This window comes from Suillus subalutaceus (assembly GCF_016647625.1).
Source record: "Suillus subalutaceus strain FC151 chromosome Unknown DFJ58scaffold_15, whole genome shotgun sequence".
Taxonomy (NCBI): domain Eukaryota; kingdom Fungi; phylum Basidiomycota; class Agaricomycetes; order Boletales; family Suillaceae; genus Suillus; species Suillus subalutaceus.
This window is the reverse complement of record NW_024540264.1, coordinates 14,613-34,890: the sequence shown is the minus strand read 5'-3', so window position 1 is coordinate 34,890 and position 20,278 is coordinate 14,613. Positions and strand designations below refer to the sequence as shown.

Genomic DNA, 20,278 nt, shown 5'->3' with positions numbered 1-20,278 from the left:
ATATTGCCAAGACTCTTGAGTATAACTGCCACAATTGTCAAAATTAGTACCTCCGTTTATTTCGTCACCGCGTATCTACAGCCGTGGAGCGTCGAATCCTTCCATCCTTCAGCGCTTGGATTTTGAATCCTGTGGACGGAAAAAAAATAGGAAACGAAGCAAGTGTTGTCTGCATGTTGCAACACGTCGTCAGATTCGCGTTCAAATTTAGAACTCTTCGGGTATCCGAGCCTCACTTTGGCTTGGCATTCTAAATATACCAGAGCTGTCTGGTTCAAAGATAGATTTTGGACTTGGCTCACCTACAAAAAGTCTGCGGTTGGCGCCGTTCTAACCCACTTGCTGCAAGACGCTTAACAACCCACCTTCGTCAAATGAATTCTGGCCCTCCTTACCCAACACAAGACTACTCCCGTTTGTCCTACCATTCAATTGAGGCAGACTATAGGAGACTTGTCATGTCCAGCTCACAAATACTAGAGCAGGTCAGTTTACTGTCCAGTATAATCCTCCGGTAGATACTCACAGTAATTCAGGCACCACCTCCTAGTCTCAGAGAAATACTCGGGGCATACAAATCGAAAGGGGATGGTGACAGAGATATGCTTATTGCCATGTTGAATGCAAAGAGTGCTGAAGACCAGGTAAGGCTCCTCGTATTTTTAGCTGTCTGTTGTTAACCCCTTTACAGCGACTTGCATCTGTCGCATCCTTGCACAGAACCCTCCTTGAAATGTCCGCAGCAGATGTCCGGCATGCAAGCCCTCCGCCCCCCTTACCATCCTCGGCACCCTACTCAAAACATGGAATATATCCAAGTGACATAGCCAATGAACGTGTCTCCCCTCAACCATTACCTGTGGTTAGGGAACCACCTCAACCCTCTCAGCCACCTCGAAAACGCCAACGCTCTTCTTACTCCCCTTCATCACATTATGAATTACGCACATCTCATACATCCTCTCGCGATTTACCACCTTCACCATATTCGTCTCGGAGTGATTCCGAGGAGTACTCGCCGCGATCCAGAGCATCAATGGCGATAGGGTCATTGCTCTCCACCGGTCCTAGCAGAGATGCTCCAGAGGACCACCAAAATCATTCAGAGGGCACTCAACACACGTCCTCCGGTTCTGTTGGAGGTGTAGTGGTAATTACTGTTTTATTACTTATTGTTTTCATTGCGCTGTATGGTTAGCATTACTGTTTGTCAGGATTAAGGTCTCGTAATCTCTCACCTTTCCCTGCCCCTTGTGGGACCCATTATTATGATTGGCAGCAACTAGTACCAACAAATGGCAGTGAAATGACACGTCCGATGATAGAAAAAAGAATGGCCGGAACTAATGACCAAGATAACGCCATTGGACCAGACGATGCCAAGAACTACCGAGTTATCTTTGGAGTGCGACTCTTGTTACTTTTGACTTTGAATCAAAAATATTGATCAGCGAGTGAAAATCAAAATAACTATGCGCACGCACGTTGGACACCCATTCCTTTCGCAGGGGGAGTTGGTGAGATATAATGTGTTGGGTCTGAGGTGCCGAGCGCACCGGGATGTTAAAACAACTTGGACTGCATCCGTGAGAACTGGCGACGGGAATTACAGCATTGCACGTGTATCTGTGCCTCTGTGGCAAATCCTATCTGATACTGATAGAGGGAAACAGTAAATCAACCAGGTATCGCACGCAGTACCCGCAGCGAGTCACAACGTGATGCATTTGTCACACGGTGTAACGGTATGTCACAATCCAAACAAACGTGACAGTAACAGGGGAGGGTATGTAGCAAGTAGAAAAACCACATCTTATTGCCAAGGTCCGCCCCTCGGAACTTTGATAGACTCAGTGTTTTTCATAACTCCAAACACAGGAACATACGTACAATTAGATTTGGTAATCTCGGCACTAATAAGAGTCTTATCAAAGGAAACCGCTTAGCGCTTTCGTACCCACCTGCATCGAGCTTCATTCCTGCAACACCTCATAATATATTATAGGCTATAATGTCTGGCACTGCGGAAGGCTCTGTCAAAACCGCAGTCTTACGTCCAGAACTTCCGCACTACTCCTGGCGCGATCAAAGCCCTGCTCCTACCCGGATTCGATACATCACAAATCACCTGGAAGCAAATTCCGAGTTGTCTCGGTTGGCCATAGGACCTCTTGGTTTTGACCTAGAATGGCGCCCCAACTACAGGAAGGGTGGGAGCGAGAACCCCGTAGCGCTCGTTCAGCTCGCTGGTTTCGACACCATATTACTCCTACAAATAAGCGCCATGTCAGGTATGAGCAAGACTTGAATAGTGAGCTCCTATGGCTCAATTCAGAATACCTCTATTCGTAGAATTCCCATTGAAATTGAAGGAAGTGCTTTGGGATCCATTGCGAGTAAAGGCTGGCGTTAGCATCCAACGTGCGTCAATTGGGGGTCTGGGAACCCACAGCCTATCTTATGATGATGTGTCTAGGCGATTGCCAAAAGTTGTATCGGGATTGGGGCGTTTCAACACGCAACTGCGTAGAGCTAGCTCTTCTTGCTCGTTCGGTCGATAACGCCCGATGGAAGGGAAAGTACACCAACCCACTTGGGCTATCTCGCCTTCTTGAGACCTACGTGGGTTTCTCTTTGGCGAAGGGAAAGGTACAACGCAGCAATTGGGAGCTCCGTCTTTCTTCGACGCAGCAAGACTGTGAGTACTGACGCGGTCGAACGTCGTACTTCCTCATTTTTTCCCCTGGAATATGCAGATGCAGCCAACGACGCGCGTGCTGGGTATGCTATCTATACTCGATTGATCGCCTTGGCTCGAGAGATGCCCAATGCAGACACATATTACTATTCCCTCAGTGTCGTGAATGGCTTCGTGCTAGATCACCTTGGGATTTCTCAGTGGATTCCCCACAACCCTTATTACGATCCAGGCCCACCGCCTCCGCCAAAAGAACCGAAGGAACTGAAAGAGAGAAAGAAAACACCCAGAGCACCAACATCGAGTGCTGTCAGTCAAGCCACAGCCTCGTCCGGATCCTCTTTCCAGGACGGTACCAGTATGAGAAATGACGGACAGGGTCCTCTGCTTGCCAGTGTCCCCGTTGCCCCTGCCGTGAACTCACGAGCAGGGACTTTCCATCGAATTCCTCGTAATCGCCCTACTTCCACCCAACGGCCTCAGAATCATAATTATGACCCTGCACAATATTCTGTTACTATGCGCATCTAGTAGCATGGACATCAGGCAGGAGCACGACATGATTCACACCAAAATGCCAGGAAAGGAACTACCCTTCCCATCATGGTCTTCGGATTACAATTTTTTGCGAACATTGCAGAATAGCACTGGCTGTTACTCAGTCTGGCTAGTGGGCGTGAGCCGCTGGTTCTTTTGGACCCACATGTAATGACTGCTATCCTCGTGAAGTATCTAGTTTCGGATCTGCTTAACCTTATCATAACCGCTTGAAAGGTCATGCGCCAATTGGTTACACAACATTTATCTACTTTCATTACAATTCAATGTCACAGTCGTGTAATTAAACTGGTGTACATTGTCATTTTAAGCCAACTCCTGGGACTTACTTCTGGCACGCTAGATTACATATATTGCGTTTCAAATTCTCAAATGTTTCTTTTATGAATGCGGTGTCCCAGAGAACGAGACGCCTTGCCCTGAAATTTAAATACTTACCAAGTAAGTGACAACGCTTGCCCGTTGGCAGTACACAGTCTCCCTCAGGTAGAACTAATTAGAAGTAAGGAAGTCCTTCTTGATCACGGGCAGCATCTGGCCATATCATAGATAGCCCCCATAGTCGACTCCTTCCCGTGCACTTAATATTAGTCCGTGTCCCAACTGAAGAGAATATCATAGCGAGTTAAACATTTACAGTACATCCGAGGCACGGTAAACAAACGTTACACGGAGCATGGCAAACAACGTGGCCGATGATCGTGATCTCATCGAGCTGCGGGAGTCGTTAACACTGTGCATGGGCCATTGTTAGCCTAGGTGCCGAAAGACTCTCTGCAGTGCAAGAAGCATTGTACAAAGTTTTACACGTGCAGTACGCATGCCTACCTTCTGGATTCTTATCATCCGTCCATAAGCAGTGCAGAGATGACCGCTAGAGGAATATTGACACTTCCCTGGCCTCGCAAGTATAGCGCATGCTGCGTTCTCCTGAACGTCCTCGGTGTACGCTAACTTTATCAAGCAGTCACTACGCTGTAGGTACCAAACGCGGTAGTAGCGAAAACAACGCTAGAAACTGAAGTGACAGCGGCGGCGGCGGCGATATTAGTACACAAAAGATTAATGATTGGTTGATGTAGTACCTCTCCCCTGAGTTGCAGATCAATCATGTCAAATGCCATTTCTGTAACAAGCACCTTGTAAATGTACTTCGCACCTAGCCATTATTGCTTGCACCGCTAGGGGCTTGCACTGCTAGGGACGGGATTTGTCCAATACTCAACCTTAACGGGCAGTCAGCATTTGGAGAGATGCTTCTGAATATATCACCCTCATAAGATACTGCGAGGGTAACTTTATCCGGCCACGTAACCAGGTCCAGAGCATAGGAGGTTATGTAAAACCTGCGGCAGTGTACTCATGCGCTAAGTGAATACGGTCATTAGTTAAACTCGGTCAGAGGGGCTCGAACCAGACAAAGCCTGGGTCGGGTCGACTTTACCTTATGCTTGAGATGCATCATCACGCCACCGAACAATAGGAAGCTTTGAAGCATATGCACGAGCAATAGCACTCAGATTAGCGACAGTCACTGATCCCGCGGCTGTACTGGAAGCTGGCATATCGATTGTAAATCTTAACCTAAAGTGATTCTTGAGATTAAAACTACATTCGTTTTTTTGACGTACATCGGAATGCGGACTTGTCTAGTTCACTCATAGATCTCCATTCCCGATGACTGACCGGTTACTGACCCTTGTTCCGCTACGCACGTGTGGCTCCACAACAGAACATTGTTTAATGTGGCCTGCAACAGATGAAGTACAACATATACTGATAAAATGGGACAGAATGCATCAAAGCCGCGATCGTCGATCATGGTACTAAGGCATGATGGGCACTGTGAAGGGCCTGCAGAGGATCGGTGATCATACTCGTGAGTGATCGAGAAAGCGGGGCGAACCTGTCACATATCAAGACATAGCATCGATCATGTTGGTAATGGCTTGATTTCAGCTAAGCTGTATTTCTTGAAGACACACAGTTTGTTTGCACCAGAGGACGCGCTTATCGGGTTGGGAAGATTGTTTTGACATGATCATTCGCAAAGGAAGTAGTACAAAACTTTCGCAATCAGAGATGAAGAGAAAGTGAATTATAGATCAGGCCGATGATGCTCCCGAGTCCTCGCTTTCACCATCAGCAGAAGTGCCAGACACGGGGTTGCGGACGGGTTCTGTAAGTGAGGTAGGTAAATATCAAAAAGTGACCGAGAAAAAGTTTCACAGACCAAAGTAAGGGTGTGCTTGCGCTTCGCGAGCAGTCAATCTATCTTGGTGGTCATAACGCAGTAGCCTATCCAAGAAGTCGATCGCTTCATTCGATATATAACGCTGGTTTTCGGATGTGATGAATCGCGTCCAGGGCTTCCGAGGGTACCTAACGGCGAGTTACTGCATGATCAGTGATTGCATTTGAAAGACTCACCTTCCGAGGAGTTCGTCGTACTGGGGATCCAGTCGTATGCCATACTTGTCGATATATGCATAGAGCTCGTCTGTGCCAAGGACTTTTGCTATTTTGACCAGCTGGTCATAGTTGTCGTGACCATGGAAAAAACGGTTCTTTGCGGAAAATCTTGTGGTAGATTTTGTCAATTCGAATATGATCCCTTGGAGACTGAAGATCATACCATAGACGCAAACATGCAACCATAACTCCACATATCCAAGCTATAGTCATATTCTTGAAAGTCTACCAACAGCTCCGGTCCTTTAAAGTAACGCGACGCCACACGGACATTGTATTCAACCTTCGGGTGGTAGAATTCGGCCAAGCCCCAGTCTATTAGCCGCAGCTACACTATGAAGTCCAGCTCAGTCCATTACGCGGGTTGACTAGGATGCATACTTTGCGCTGTTCATGGTCAATCATGACATTGTGAGGCTTGACATCCCTGTGCATTATTCCTCTTGAGTGGCAGAAGTCCAATGCCTAAAAGACTATGGTAGAAAATTTTGCCAGAGCTCAATTTACACATACCTTGAGAAGCTCGAACATGTAAAAGCGGACATCGTAATCAGTGAAACGAGGATATAAAACCTTGAAATCGACGTTGTCAACGTATTCCGTTATTAGGCTGGGGATCTTCGAAGCAGGATCTCGGACGACATCAAGGAGGGCCACGACGTTTGGACCACCTGCAAGGTTTTGCAAGATCTTGATCTCTCTCTTAATTTTCTTCTTTTTCACGGGCTTGAGTACTTTGATGATGCACTTCTCATCATTAACTACATTGACACCTTCAAAAACCTGTATGGGGTGATCAAACAGGCTATCCATATCGATCTAAAGACGACGATCTTACTTCTGAATATTTTCCTCTGCCAACTTTGCGCACTATCTCATAGTGATCCTGCGTTCCCCACTGCACTTGAAGGTTATCTGAAGCGGAGATCGTCAGTATATTACCAAGGCCAAGTGACTTGAAGTCTTTGACCATATTCATGCCATGCAGGGCCAAAATTGGCGTTGACATCTCGATAGATGCGTGCTACAGATTTTGTTGGAGGTCGCACCATGGAATGAGAATAGAATCAACAGTTCAATGGATGATTGAAAGCCCTTCACGAAAGCTAGTGCACCGGTGTTTGGTGCAACTCAAGTCTCTCGTGTTTACCCACGGTGTTGTTTGCCCTAGACGTTGACCTATGATATAAGGAACGAGACTTATCCCTCTATTTCGTCTACCTGCGGCCGGAAGACCTGATAGTGCAAGACCCGAAGCTTGAAGTACTTAATATTCGACACCCTGCGCCAACAAGAATATTCATGTCTTCCAGCTCTCGGCGCCAGCCTCCATTATGGCCCTCTCATATCCAGTATATTAACGCCCCTCGTTATCATCCTTCTGTGCCGGGTCCCGTGCGCTCTTTTCTGATCAGTGGCACTAATCCCGCCCCCCAGAAAACCCCAATTTCATTTCCTTCGACATCTCTAGTTCGCATAAGGTACATCACAGAACCTTCTCACCCTGCACGAGGACAGAACGGCCTTTTTGCTGTTCGAAAGATACTTCCTAGGTCACATATCATTGACTATATTGGAGAAGTGCATTGCCAGGATAGAGCTGGCTCCGACTACGATCTTTCACTTTTTCGGTCAGAGGATGGGGATAATGTTGGGGTAGATGCCAGTGTCATGGGCAATGAGGCTAGGTTTGTCAATGATTACCGCGGTATTGGAAGCAAACCCAATGCTGTTTTTGTGGAGGGCCGTACGCCGCAAGGCGAACTACGGATGAGCATTTGGAGTTCCAAAGATCCGATACAAAAGGGCGATGAGATCTTAGTATCCTACGGAAAAAATTGGTGGCGCTCCCGAACAGCCCAGTGACAAACGCGTTACCCGATTTCGCTTGATCAAAACCACCTGCCTTAACCACGGTCCGTAGCATCCGTATCCTTGCTTCCAGTCAAATACTGATTCTAAACATGTCTAGGGGAGCCCAGATCGTTGGACGGTCTAAGCTTGAACGGTAGATTTGGAAAAGGGACCATGACTAGCACGGTTGGAAATGTCCCTCCTTGCAGGCGATTTACGTATGCTTCTGGAATTTGACTAGCAGGTTGAGGCCATCTGACATCGGTAGGCCTATAAATCGTGAATCAGACAAGCTACTTGAGTTCTAAGCAGGAATAGCTATTACCTAGCTACTCGTGTACACATACGATTCGGTACGCTTGGCCTTGCCGTGCTTCTCTCAACGTGCTGGCATCATAAATTCTGACCCTCAATCGTGTTGGTCTTTCATTCGACACGTAAATTTTGATTGTCGATTGCTTGGATAGACCGGAGAAAGACTAGAAAACCTTAAACTACTGTATACAAAGTTTGGCTCAGAAGTAAAACCGTCGTCGTATAGTGAAGCTTCATCACATTAATGTCCTCACTCAGTACGCAGGAAGGCTACAGGCTTGAGTGAGCTGAGTCAGCAGGGCAAATAGCCGTACATTCAAAATTCGTCACGTTCCTATTGGGCGCAAACACATTATTGTGTTTTCTCTAACTTACTTCTGTGTTGCTTCGCTGCTATTTGAGTCAAAAGGCACAATTGTACATGATCCCTTACTTGCGATCGCTTGGAGCTTCATCGTTCATTTCTCTTTACGGTTGTGCTCGACAACAAACTAGGCCGAACACCCGGACGTTCTCAACTTACCGAGCTGGCCGCGATGGCCACAGTGCACGAGGCCAGAAGGTTTGTCACAATTTTGCTACAAGGTTTGATGTACAATTGCCACTTCATACTGACTGTTATCACTCAGCGCGCCTTTCATGCGTCTGCATCGCTGGCTGCTCCTCCCAAGGACCCTTATCAGGTTTTAGGTGTTAAGAAAGATGCATCTCCGGCGGAAATCAAGAAAACGTACTTTGCTGTGCGCATCAGAACTATTCAATTGATATTTTTCACCCCTAATCACTAAACTCGTTACAGCTCGCCCGAAAATATCATCCGGACACAAATCCTGATAAAGGAGCGCAGGAAAAGTTCGTGGAGATACAAGAAGCATACGACGTACGTCATTTACCACCTTTGCATTGATCTATACGTACTGGTGTCTTACATTGTAATGCAAGATTTTGAAAGACGAGAAAAAGAAAGCTGCATACGACCAATATGGTGCTGCGTCACAACAACCAGGCTTTGACCCTAATGCCTTTGCTCGAAATCCATTTTCAGGAAGTGCAAGCGGGTTTGGTGGTTTTGGAGACTTCAGCGAGGCATTTGGCGGAAGTTCAGGTCAAGGCGATCTATTCTCGCAGTTGTTTGGCGGTGCCTTCGGGGGTCGAGCTCGCTCCGGATTCAGCCAAAGTACAAGAGGAGCGGACATTGAGGCACGCATCAACGTCTCGTTTTTGGATGCCTGCAAAGGAACAACTCTAAGTGTAAATGTCAACGCTTTGTCAACATGTTCAACATGTGCTGGTACAGGCCTGAGACATGGTGCCAAGCGAGTACCTTGCGGGTCATGCAACGGTACTGGTACAAAGACTTTTGTGATAGATAGTGGGTTCCAGATGGCAAGTACTTGTGGAACATGCCTTGGCTCTGGTTCTACCATTCCCCGCGGAAGTCAATGTGTAGATTGCAGTGGTCAGGGTTATGTGCGAACGAAGAAAAGTATCAAGGTAGATATCCCACCAGGTCAGGAGTTGGACATCCTTTTCGTTCTGGTAACTAATATATTGCACAGGGGTGGAAGACGGAATGACCATCCGCATCCCTAATGCAGGTGATGCGCCATTATCAGGCAAGGGCGGTCATGGGGATTTGCTCGTCAGGGTCAATGTCGCTCCGTCCAAAGTTTTTCGTAGGCAAGGCGCAAACCTTCACCATGAAGCGCGAATACCTTTACATACTGCACTCTTGGGTGGCCGTGTTCGTGTGCCGACACTTGACGGGAATGTGGACGTTCGTGTACCCAATGGTACTCAACATGGCGAAGAGATGGTCCTAAGAAGCCATGGTGTCCCGTCAGTTTTCGGTGGTGACAAGGGGGATCTTTTTATTTCTTTCTCCGTGCAACTTCCAAGGTGAGCGAAATTGATGTTCGTTAGCCCCTACGTAACCCACTTTCCATAGATCTTTAACGAAACGACAACGGGAGATTTTGGAGCAATATGCGGACGACGTTGAGGGTCGGAGTAACAGTCCAAGACAGGACTCAGCTCCGTCTGCCGGCGCCTCGGGTAGCGATCAGACAAGCAAACGAGATGCGAAGGATACCAGTTCAATGGGTGATAACAATGGTACGACTTCATTTTCTCATCCGTCACCGGCTTCCGTGGGTGGCTGGGTGTCTCGCACATGGAAAAGGATACGAGGGCTTACTGGGTCTTGATTTATCTATATTTTGGTCCGTCCTGGCGACGTTTCGTTATCTACTACTTGTCGCTTCTCAATTCAATCAGCAGACGAACTGGACGCCGGGAATCTGGCAAAAAGCAGTGAGCCATCGGAGAACGCGGAGGATGAGCACAGGAGGAGGGCTACGGCTTAGAGAAGATCCATAGAAGCATAGTGAACTATACACTTTAATGGGATATTTTCCCTGCGACCACCATACGATGTTTGCGTGGAGCAAGCCCTGTGAAGAGAGCAACTTAGCGTTTGCCCTGAAACTGCATGGAGGCCGTAACATGTACCTAATAGTAATTCTGTCTAAACGTGTTTGTGGCTGTAGTGGGCAGGTGCCGCGGTGCCATCATTCAACGTTCAACATTAATTGAGTTTCAGTTAATGTAAGTACTTAATAGTAACTTCTCGATCCGTCTCTGCTGTCCCTTGCTGGAACTTCGAAACTGAAGAGAATTAACCTAGTGCGCGGGGATCTCACAGGTTGATCTTCTTGGGTTCTGTGTCCGAAGTCTAGATGCCATCAAGACATGCGCAACGAAGCGACTCGTGCTTGACTGACCCCCCCGCACCGGGCAATGTTCATCTTTTGCCAAATTCAACCCTATCGACTGCAGTAATGCATGCTGTCAAAGACCTCTTCTCTTCTTTGTTGCGGGCTGGACTCTTACTACAAAGGCTTCACAATGCGGTCAATTTTAATATCATCATCGGTAAAGCCTAATGCCAGCGCATATTGACCGCTCTGTTTGCGGACCGCAAGTCAAAGGGTCACAAGAGGATAGTTCCAAGGCCAAAGAAGCTCTTTTTGTCGAAGTCTGGTTATGCCAGATCTCATCGAAGCCACCACCAAACCAAAGGGTCCTTGTATAAAATGGCAGCGAAGACGAGGAGAACGTTAAACCTCGAGCAGCCTTTCTTACTGTGCTCTCTCTTGTTGCAAGTTTCATATGTCTTTAGACAACGCAGCTCATCCTATGCCTACTCATCTCCCTTCATGCTCGTCTTGCTCGGATGATACGTCTGCGTCATCGGACAAAGCACATGCCAGCGATTGTGCCTCTCTTGATTCTCGTGACGAGATCCAGAAAGCCCCGAAACATTCGGTCGCCCGACTGCTTTTCGTACATATCGGGTAATGTTTCATGCTGCTTGAATTGCTGTTAGCTCATCAGTATGCGATCGAACCTCAGGGCTGCAATGACCCTTTTTCTTGCTACGACAGATTCTGTGCGTATCCCCATTTTAAATTCGAGTGCTGGCCATTAAGCAAACATACAGACTATTGTATCAACATCTCTACCGACAATCGTTAGCGATCTCGGGGCCTCCCAGAGTCAATATACTTGGGTTGGGGTTGCGTATATGCTGACACAAACGGCTGGTCAACCCCTGTACGGAAGACTATCCGATTTGGTAGGGCGAAAGGTGTGTTCTTTTTCAAACTTGAAGTAAGCTGGGTGGATTTACACCGCTATATTACTAGAACGTTTTGTATGTCAGCATGATGATTTTCGCCCTCGGATCCTTGCTGTGCGGGGCTGCAAAGGTTGTTTGACTTTGTATCATTATGTATTTGATCTTCTAATCTTTATCTCCAGAGTATTATGTCCCTGATAGTTTTCCGCGGATTAGCCGGTCTCGGTGGCGGTGGTATTGTCAGTTCCGTCTGGGTTATCACATCAGAAATCGTCGAACCACAAAATAGAGCAAAGTGGTCTCAGGCTCTTAGTATTACTTGGAGCTGTTCTGCGGTCGCGGGCCCAATACTCGGGGGATTATTCAGCAGTAAGTGCTGTAAGAAATCTTAGATCTAAATCTCATTTCACCTCCGCAGCTGGCTTCTCCACGACAATCAACTGGAGATGGGCTTGTATGTTATTCATCCCCTTTCTATGCTCCAATCTCAAATTCCGGGTTACTAGTCTACATGAATTTGCCTGTATGCGCTTTCGCATTTTTGCTGCTTTCAGTGTCACTGCGAGATGTTACGCTCGGACACGCTAAGCACGCGTCATGGAAAAACTTCACTGAAAAGTTTGATTTTTTCGGACTGTACGACATGCTTTTTGCTTTCTTGTGCCATGCTCATATCACATTATGCAGTCTTCTCTTCATGCTGGGTACCTGCTGTTTGGTTATTGGTTTCAGCACGGCTATGAGTAATGGATGTAGGTCCTGTTGATGTTCAACGCAAACATTTTACTCACCATCACACAGGGAAATCGCCATCCACGCTGCTGCTGGTCACTCTTGGCCCTGTGATACTAGCCTGTGGTGGCTTCTATGAAGTGTACACCACGCGCGAGGCATTGTTCCCGCCTGCCGTATTCAAAAGTCTCACTGTTGGTAAGAAGCTTGCTTCGCGTGGAAGGCTTTTCGACATCTCAAATGAATCATTTAGTGATCATTCTAACTGTCACATTCCTTCACAACTTCGCATTCACTTCAGGCACATTTTACCTTGCACTCTACTTCCAAGTAAGGTCGTCCTGTACCTTGTAGGTGGATCTGATTCTGACTTCATGATTCGCATAGGCTGTAAATGGTATGACCCCATTGCAAGCTGGTGTTCAGATGCTGCCATATTCACTCGGATCATCATTGGCTTCGGTGCCAGCCGCATGGTTTATTGCAATCTTCCAGAAGCGCAAAAACAACACCAGCGGACAAAAATGGATGATCGTCGGTGGACTACTGATCTCTACCTTAGGTTTCGGTGAGTTCAGATATACATGTACTGAGGGTGGTTACTGAGGTTGTGTAACAGGTCTCCTGATAACACTCAAGGATGCCTCCTCGCAGTTTGCGCAAATTTGTTTCCCCCTTATCGCCGGTATTGGAATCGGGTTCCTCTTCCACGCCCCTTATCAGGTTTTTGTGAAGGCATTGCATCCTTCGGAGCTCGCTACGGGAACTAGTGCATTCTTCCTGGTAAGATTTACAGGAGCTACCATTGGCCTAGTAAGTCCATCCACCTCGTTTGTGCGTCATTAAATTAAACATCTTCAAGGCGGTTGCTGGGATGGTCTTTGATAGACAATTATCTCACGCCTTACCTATCGGTTACCAAATCCAGGGATCATCTTCCATCAATTGGAGATTACTGAGTCTTATCGAGCCGCTCTCGTTGAGAAATGAGGTCTTGGGTGCTGTGGCTCTGGCCATTCAGGTGGGCTTCTAGGTCATCCAGCTCCACTCATTCTCAACTAATGATATCATAGAGCATCTGGATCGTTTCGGCCCCTCTGCTAGGTCTGGCTATGGTGGTATGTGATCTCCTCTAAGTGTTGCTATGACTTGATCAATCTGCATAATTAGATCTCGCTGTTTATGAAGTCCTTTTCGGTAGAAACAACGGACCATCATGACGCCATCCAGGAAAAAGCTTTACACCAAAAGTCATGTAGCAGCTCACCGCAGCCGCCTAATGAAGTTTAGAGGATCAAAATCCCTATTCTTATTGTACATAGAGACATGCTAGACGAATTTGCACATATGCGTAGGGACACTCGGGGGTCAGTAGCGTACATCTTTAACATCCACATCTAGCGGTTTTACCAGGGGTTTATGCGACGTAGTAGATCAGAAGTATATATTTGAACACTTTTATGACATGCAAACCTATCATGCTGCAGATAAGCTGATACGTAGTCGAAGTCAGGTTTGGGGTGACGTCTTCGTAACCTTTTAATGCAGAACACACCGTTTAACAAATGGCATGCGGCATGCACACGATTTACTATTCCTCAATGTTGGTTTAAGTTGTTCAGGCGGGCTGGCACGGGCAGCACTCGATCTGGAAAAAGAATTCAAACGGGAACATTTTACAGCTTGGAAATGGAATATACAGGAAGTTGCAAGAACGTCCGGACTCTGAACGATTATGTCGGCAACTTCTTTCGTCTATAGTGGTCGCGCGGAAGACATCAGTGTACCTCGTGGCTTACTACAAGATTAACACATGTCTAACTGTGATACGTTGGCTGCGCGTAAAATCCGCGGCCACAGGGATGCAAGTCCTGATTAACGGACCTCGACAATATTTACGACACAAGACATCTTGGGGCGTAATTCATACATCTCAGAACGGAATTTTGGATGGCCTAACCGTACTCATATGGTCAGAGCTTAGTCGATAGGGTGTTGATACGAACGTTGGCTCACAGAAGAAACGGGCCTTGTTCGCGCAAACAATGCAGGGTCGTATCTTGATGTGAAAGGGAAATAGTGTCAGTGCGGCTCAGACCGTTGCCGACGCAGTGATATAGTGTTAGTTGATTTGATTTCATGTCGATGAGCTGAACAATGAAACGCTTCCTCGAGAGTATTAACCCGCGGAATGACGGCATACATAACTCGTTCACTAAAGAAATCAGAGCCTCTTGCTTCAACAAATAAAGCACAACCAACCAACCTTGAAAGTCGATTCGCACAACAGAGCATTGATACCCACAGCCTCCAGGGTCTTCCTCAGGGAATTGAGCGTGCATGCAAGAAAATGATGCAAAATTTTCAGATACATAATTTTGTTCCTGGTCAAGATATTTATGATACCCAGAACCAGGTCGCATACATAATGCAAAACCAAGAGGTTAAATTGGTTTATTTGAACTTGATGCCGTGTGGCCTCCAGGCCGCGATGCAGGATGCGATTATAGGGGTATTGCATGATATACGGTGTTCGTGTACTCAACGCCATCATGGGCCTGGACCGGGTTTTTCCCCGCGGATTTGTTTGCAGAGGTGATCGAGGGTGGCCCCGCGACTGTTGATAGAATTTCGAAAGTCAATTTGGAAGTGAGTAGCACTGACAGAACTCGAGGATCAAATGCCGGACATTCGAATTGATGTCTTGAATCTGGGTAGGAGCCGCCTTGCCTTGCAGCGACTTCAAGTCGAAGCATCACGAAAGTATTCTGGTCACTTGATCCGAATTTCGCTAAAGAACAAAGTTGACATGCCTGACATCCGGAGCAAGATAGCAAAGTTGCCTCTCGCTAATGATCAACGTTGAACCCGTGATCAACATAACCCATGTAAGCAGTACTTGCTGAACTTGTGGGGTATTGTAAATTTTCATTTTCATAATTAAATAAATGTGCTAGTTATTAATCTCCGAAGGAGTTCGGGGTCCGACCATAGACACGCGAAACCCAATCGCGCATGAGCTATGTTGATCAGTGATCATCGATCCACAGGCGACTTTGCTCCCTTGCTCCGGATGTCAGACATGTCAACTTTGTTCTTCAGCGAAATTCGAATCAAGTGGCCAGAATACTTTCGACCTGAAGCCGCTGCAAGGCAAGGCTCCTACCCAGATTCAAGACATCAATTCGAATGTCCGGCATTTAATCCTCGAGTTATACCCTGGTAGTGCTACTCACTTCCAGAACGACTTTATATCAACAGTTGCGGGGCCACCCTCGATCATCTCTGCAAAAAAATCTGCGGGGGAATGCCCGGTCCAGGACAGCTTTTAATAATGTGCCATTCAGACGTCGTTCACAACACCAGAAGACTCTGAATTTGACTTTCTCTAACATCTAAACACTGAGGTCAACCGAAGAATTAGAAATGATTTCAGGGAATGCGCCATTCGACTCTGGGATAATGGATGGGAGTTGGAGGACATATGTGAAGTACTTGGTATTAGTGGGAGGGGCTGCTACCGCTGACGACGGATATTTGAGGAGTTCGGTGGTGGCAAACTACCGCGAGGCCTCCACCCCCACTCACCGGCCGTACTCAAACAATCACACCTGCACTGTTAACAGCTGTTGAACATATCTTTGTTGCGAATTCTGATATATTTCTTAACGAGGTCTGTACGTTACTTGCAGTCGGGCACGATATCACTGTCGGTGCTTCCACCCTACCGCGCAATCTCAAAGAAGCTGGTCTCACACGCAAGATCCTTCGAAAACTTGCTTCCGAACGTAATGAGAGCCGAGAAGGGGAATTCAGAGTGAGTTTTCGCAACTATTTTATCGGGGATGGCTCAGAATTCGTCGGCATTGACGAAACCAGCAAGAACGACCGGACATACACATGGCACTATGGACGAGCACCGGGGGGACATTGCGCACAACTCACGAATGTCTTTGTTCGAGGTGATTGGTACTCTTTGTGTACCGCTACGACCGCGCAAGGTCACATTGCAGCTCAGGTGGTTGAAGGCTCCTTTGATTACAGTAGTTCTATGATTTCATCGCTGAAGATGTCTCTTTTCTGTGTCTGTTGAGCTGAGTCGAGCACATGTTTTTTTCTAGCTTTGCCATATGAATCCCTTCCCCGGAGAGCCACCCTTGTTTATGATAATTGCAGGATCCGTCATAACGAAGACCTTGTTGACCTTGAAAGTGCCGGTTTGTTTCTGTGACTGTTTCTCCTTTCAGATTCATAAAACTAACATTGGATAGGTTGTCTGATACTCTACCTGCCTCTGTACTCGTCTAATTTGACACCAATCGAGGAGCCATTCAGTATTTTCAGTGCCAATTGTACAAGTTTGAATGTTTCTACATGATAAAACTGGGTGCGAACGAATGCTGCTTGAATGTTCAGTTCGAAACCTGCAAGGGGGTGACGTGAGAAATACATAATCATTTTATCTGTGCGCCTGATTTTATTGTTCTGTTGTCATCAAGAAAAACTTGCCAGTGCTTGGGGTTGCCTATGACCTTGCACAGCTGGATAATAAGGTAGTGGGTTAGGGTGAATGCAGAACCTTCAATGTAGTGCCTGTGGCGACGGCATCCATGTCAGTAATTTCTATGGCCTGATCATTGCCATGCTCTTCTTCAGGCCCGGGCTTAGCCTCGAATTTATCAAGCTCTTCCTCATCTTCTTTTATCAGTTTTTCTTCTGACCGGTCAGTCTCGGATAGCTGCCCGACCCTCTTTCCATCACCAATCCTAAAGGGTGCAGGTGATTCTGGAAATTCCAGCAGTTCATCCTTAGCGCTCTTGTCAATAAGCACAGCGGTCATGTTGCATGGTCCTGCCGGGATCTTGATTGTGTGACCGGGGCGAGTTTCTTTATTTTTTCCGTAGCAAATAGGCGGGTATGCCACGTAGTAAAGATAGTCTAAAAGCGCGTGAAAAATGTGTACAAGTTGCAGGTCTCAGGATGTCTAGGGCACGCACGTGTTATATCGATTTCCTTTTTTGTCAAGTAGTGCCATTAGTTCCGTGCAATGTGGTCGTGTGCTCATAGCCAAGGTTTGTGCCCGCCGAGCACTGAGTCCCCCTACGACGTGTCTACCAGTAACGTTTCTCTCAACCTAGACGGACGGTCAAGCAATCCTAGTACACTATGTGTGAGGCAACTGACATGATTGCAGTTAGCGCCGCCGTTTCTCCTTCTCCACTCACTGGCATACGGTCATCCTCGTCTTTGCGCAGTTTAGTGCTCAGTCCTTCGAAATCTTCAAGTGTATCCTTATCTCAACCAAAAGTCACTATTGATGTTGAGTTTGTCGATGGTTTAACAAACGTTAGGGCCAAATTACATGCAAGGTATGCTATTTGTTTTTGCTTCTTTATCATCCTTTTGGCAGGGTTTGTTATTCAAATTGCATTTTGAGCTTACATCCCGTCTTTTCATATAGATCTTACAAGTCGGTCGACTTTGCAAGAGACCTCCTTGCTATTTTGGTGGCTCTGCGGGTTCCTGGTTGGCACAAGACGCAGGTAACCCCCGAGTTACTCTCCATCCGCAAGGTCTCTGGTGCTCTCACCAATACCATCTTTTTTGTCTCTTGCCCTACCGTTGCTCTCGTTCCTACGCTCCTGTTGCGCATCTATGGCCCATCATCCAGCTCTCTCATCTCTCGCTCTCACGAGTTGCGCATGCTTCACATTCTCTCGTCTCGATGCCATTTTGGTCCTCGTGTATATGGTACATTTACAAACGGTCGTATTGAAGAGTACTTCGAGTCTGTCACGCTAGTTTCATCAGACCTTCGTGACAGGAAGACCAGCCAATGGATAGCTTCGCGCATGGCTGAACTCCACTCTGTGGACATTAGTGTTGTAGAAGGTCCACTCACCGTCAGTGCTCTTGAGGGGAAGAGTTGGGAGATCGGGGTCAAGAAAAATGTTAAAGCGTGGATGCCAACCGCACGAGAGGTTTTGGGTCTCCACTGTGTATCTGAGGCCACTCGTCAAACACTTAACATCGACCGCTTCTATGAACTTTGGATGCGTTATTTACGCTGGGTTTCTCACGTTGAGCAGGTAGAGGGGGCAAGCCGACGTGTTTTCGCGCACAATGATACCCAGTATGGCAACATACTGAGGTTAACTAGCCCACTTCGCCAGGGTGCTCCCGAGCACCACCAGGTGAGTAATAGTTATTCTGGGGTACAGAGGATGTTACCAAATTTATGGCATAGATTGTTGTGGTTGATTTTGAATACGCATCGCCTAATCCAGTTGCGTTCGAAATTGCTAATCACTTCCACGAGTGGACAGCTGACTATCATTCATCAACACCGCATTTTCTGGATCCAAGCCGGTATCCGACAATGGAAGAACGTCAAAATTTCTATCGGGCGTATCTTGCACACTCGCGTCCCATTGTCACATACACTTCCTCGGTTCCAACGTTGCGCTCAGAAGCAGAAGTTTCCCTGTTGGAACGTCAAGTGCGTATTTGGAGTCCTGCCTCACACGGGATGTGGACTGTGTGGGGTATCGTACAGGCGCAAGACAGCCTGGAAAGAGGAGAATTGGAACCAGAGTTTGACTACTTAGCTTATGCGACATGTCGCATGGAAGGGTTCATTAGAGAGTTATCCGAGCTTGGTGTTCGTTAGGGCTTTAATCCCTTGTTGGCACCTCTGTCCCAACTATCACAGAATCTGCAATTTTTTGTACGTGTCCCCTGCACGACACCTGCTGAGCGCTAATCAAGTCTCTGTTCAAACGCTCATAGGCGTTGTAGAAGCCTACCATGTGCTGCGGCGATGTTTACGCACGCTCCTCGAGGTCGTGTTTTGTGGAACATCCTCGCACATCCATTTAAGGATCTCTGTAGGCCCTCGGATTATTTATTTTTAAGGGCGCTCTGAGAGCCCCTGACATTAATTTGTTTGTATTTTGGCAATGCAGATTTGATGTAGGTTTTGAGATCTCGTCAACCTTCGAGGGAGCTTTCTATTCATCATTAAAATGATCTGATCTTGTTGGAGACATTCCATAAGGCCTGCAACCAGCTTGAAAACACGATGCGAATGTCAGTATTGCTGCGTTGCCGGGTTTACGATATCGCGTCGGCGGAAATCCTGTTCGCCACGGTTTGATCGTTTGCTTTTGGAGATCTTCTGTGTAATTTTAGTTATCATGCTCAATCGCTGACTCTGAACAGGGTGTCAGACGATATGATGGTGGAATGTTCACTTGGCTCACCTCAGAGCATCTAGGTTATCCACAGTTGGACGTTGAAATTTCGTGCATGCCTTTTGAGGGATCGAGGACACATCATCATACCATTGTTTGGCGTTTACTATGTAAAGGTGTAGTAGAGGAATTATTGAAAGACGGACCAGCTCACGGCTGTCATTTGACTGAAACACTAGGTGTGTGTCAACAAATCCAGAATAGAATGATATTATGTGTCCTGTGACCCTGTCCTCGTGCTGGTGATTTAGTAGGGTAGTCTCTCCTAGATAGATCGATAGGAAGACAATCACTGACAAGCGGTATTAATTGGGATCCGAGTAGACGTTATCGAGGGGGTGCAGGTGGCAGCCAAGCTACCACAAAGTGAGAGAATTGATGGTATGCAAGACCTAGGACGTCTGACAGGAATTGACAGTGTTGAAGGTCAGGAATAGTTCAAGTTGCGGCTACGGCCCACTCGGAAGCACGCAAATAGGGATGAGAACGCATGACTCCTAGACATCACTGAGGCCAAACGGATCTTTATGCGTGATCCAGAGCACGAGGGAAATTCACATAGATCCGTCTTGAATGACAGCGAGATGTATCGATTTCCCTGCAATAAAGATCATCATTAGTTTGGATTATTCGGGCTTCAAGCATATACTACCCTCATCAAATTGGGCTGTACCAAAGTAACACTCTTAAAATTTGGATAGCAAGTAAGCTCTATAGAGCTTAGGCCACTGCCGTCGATGCAATGTACTTTGCACA

General features: G+C 46.9%; 8 protein-coding genes across 8 annotated transcripts; 7 read left to right on the top strand and 1 right to left on the bottom strand.

Annotated features, from left to right (window-relative positions):
* Nucleotides 1-374: 374 nt before the first annotated feature.
* Nucleotides 375-1,198, top strand: DFJ58DRAFT_654307 (uncharacterized protein; the record flags this gene model as incomplete). The annotated part of the gene is made up of 3 exons (XM_041381783.1): nt 375-485; nt 537-644; nt 692-1,198. The coding sequence occupies 3 exons, from the start codon at nt 375-377 to the stop codon at nt 1,196-1,198; spliced, it is 726 nt and encodes a 241-aa protein (XP_041248032.1).
* Nucleotides 1,199-1,810: 612 nt separating this feature from the next.
* Nucleotides 1,811-3,644, top strand: DFJ58DRAFT_767806 (ribonuclease H-like domain-containing protein). The gene is made up of 4 exons (XM_041388880.1): nt 1,811-2,291; nt 2,353-2,421; nt 2,477-2,698; nt 2,757-3,644. The coding sequence occupies exons 1-4, from the start codon at nt 2,012-2,014 to the stop codon at nt 3,227-3,229; spliced, it is 1,044 nt and encodes a 347-aa protein (XP_041248031.1). The 5' UTR covers nt 1,811-2,011; the 3' UTR covers nt 3,230-3,644.
* A 1,271-nt stretch (nt 3,645-4,915) lies between these two features.
* Nucleotides 4,916-6,879, bottom strand: DFJ58DRAFT_767797 (Pkinase-domain-containing protein). Its single transcript, XM_041388879.1, has 8 exons — nt 6,699-6,879; nt 6,567-6,643; nt 6,242-6,511; nt 6,110-6,193; nt 5,892-6,056; nt 5,687-5,823; nt 5,490-5,638; nt 4,916-5,435 (listed from the first exon to the last, which is right to left on the bottom strand). Exons 1-8 carry the CDS (start codon nt 6,778-6,780, stop codon nt 5,362-5,364), a joined length of 1,038 nt encoding a protein of 345 aa, XP_041248030.1. The 5' UTR covers nt 6,781-6,879; the 3' UTR covers nt 4,916-5,361.
* A 2-nt stretch (nt 6,880-6,881) lies between these two features.
* On the top strand, nt 6,882-7,985 carry DFJ58DRAFT_111991 (uncharacterized protein). The gene is made up of 3 exons (XM_041378677.1): nt 6,882-7,644; nt 7,701-7,846; nt 7,895-7,985. The coding sequence occupies exon 1, from the start codon at nt 7,031-7,033 to the stop codon at nt 7,592-7,594; it is 564 nt and encodes a 187-aa protein (XP_041248029.1). The 5' UTR covers nt 6,882-7,030; the 3' UTR covers nt 7,595-7,644; nt 7,701-7,846; nt 7,895-7,985.
* A 333-nt stretch (nt 7,986-8,318) lies between these two features.
* On the top strand, nt 8,319-10,440 carry DFJ58DRAFT_678826 (uncharacterized protein; the record flags this gene model as incomplete). The annotated part of the gene is made up of 6 exons (XM_041383167.1): nt 8,319-8,489; nt 8,527-8,637; nt 8,697-8,777; nt 8,840-9,407; nt 9,457-9,796; nt 9,846-10,440. 6 exons carry the CDS (start codon nt 8,319-8,321, stop codon nt 10,102-10,104), a joined length of 1,530 nt encoding a protein of 509 aa, XP_041248028.1. The 3' UTR covers nt 10,105-10,440.
* Nucleotides 10,441-11,068: 628 nt separating this feature from the next.
* Nucleotides 11,069-13,559, top strand: DFJ58DRAFT_723650 (MFS general substrate transporter; the record flags this gene model as incomplete). Its single annotated transcript, XM_041385036.1, has 15 exons — nt 11,069-11,253; nt 11,312-11,348; nt 11,400-11,546; nt 11,605-11,667; nt 11,720-11,906; nt 11,956-11,991; nt 12,044-12,173; nt 12,225-12,289; nt 12,339-12,467; nt 12,523-12,599; nt 12,657-12,837; nt 12,889-13,082; nt 13,132-13,290; nt 13,343-13,387; nt 13,440-13,559. 15 exons carry the CDS (start codon nt 11,069-11,071, stop codon nt 13,557-13,559), a joined length of 1,755 nt encoding a protein of 584 aa, XP_041248027.1.
* A 2,365-nt stretch (nt 13,560-15,924) lies between these two features.
* DFJ58DRAFT_630217 (uncharacterized protein) lies at nt 15,925-16,287 on the top strand (the record flags this gene model as incomplete). The annotated part of the gene is made up of 1 exon (XM_041381189.1): nt 15,925-16,287. A coding segment is annotated over one exon (363 nt), but the record flags the coding sequence as incomplete, so codon positions are not given.
* Nucleotides 16,288-17,453: 1,166 nt separating this feature from the next.
* DFJ58DRAFT_654314 (choline kinase cytoplasm) lies at nt 17,454-18,939 on the top strand (the record flags this gene model as incomplete). Its single annotated transcript, XM_041381784.1, has 3 exons — nt 17,454-17,638; nt 17,731-18,463; nt 18,517-18,939. 3 exons carry the CDS (start codon nt 17,454-17,456, stop codon nt 18,937-18,939), a joined length of 1,341 nt encoding a protein of 446 aa, XP_041248025.1.
* Between the last annotated feature and the right edge of the window lie 1,339 nt (nt 18,940-20,278).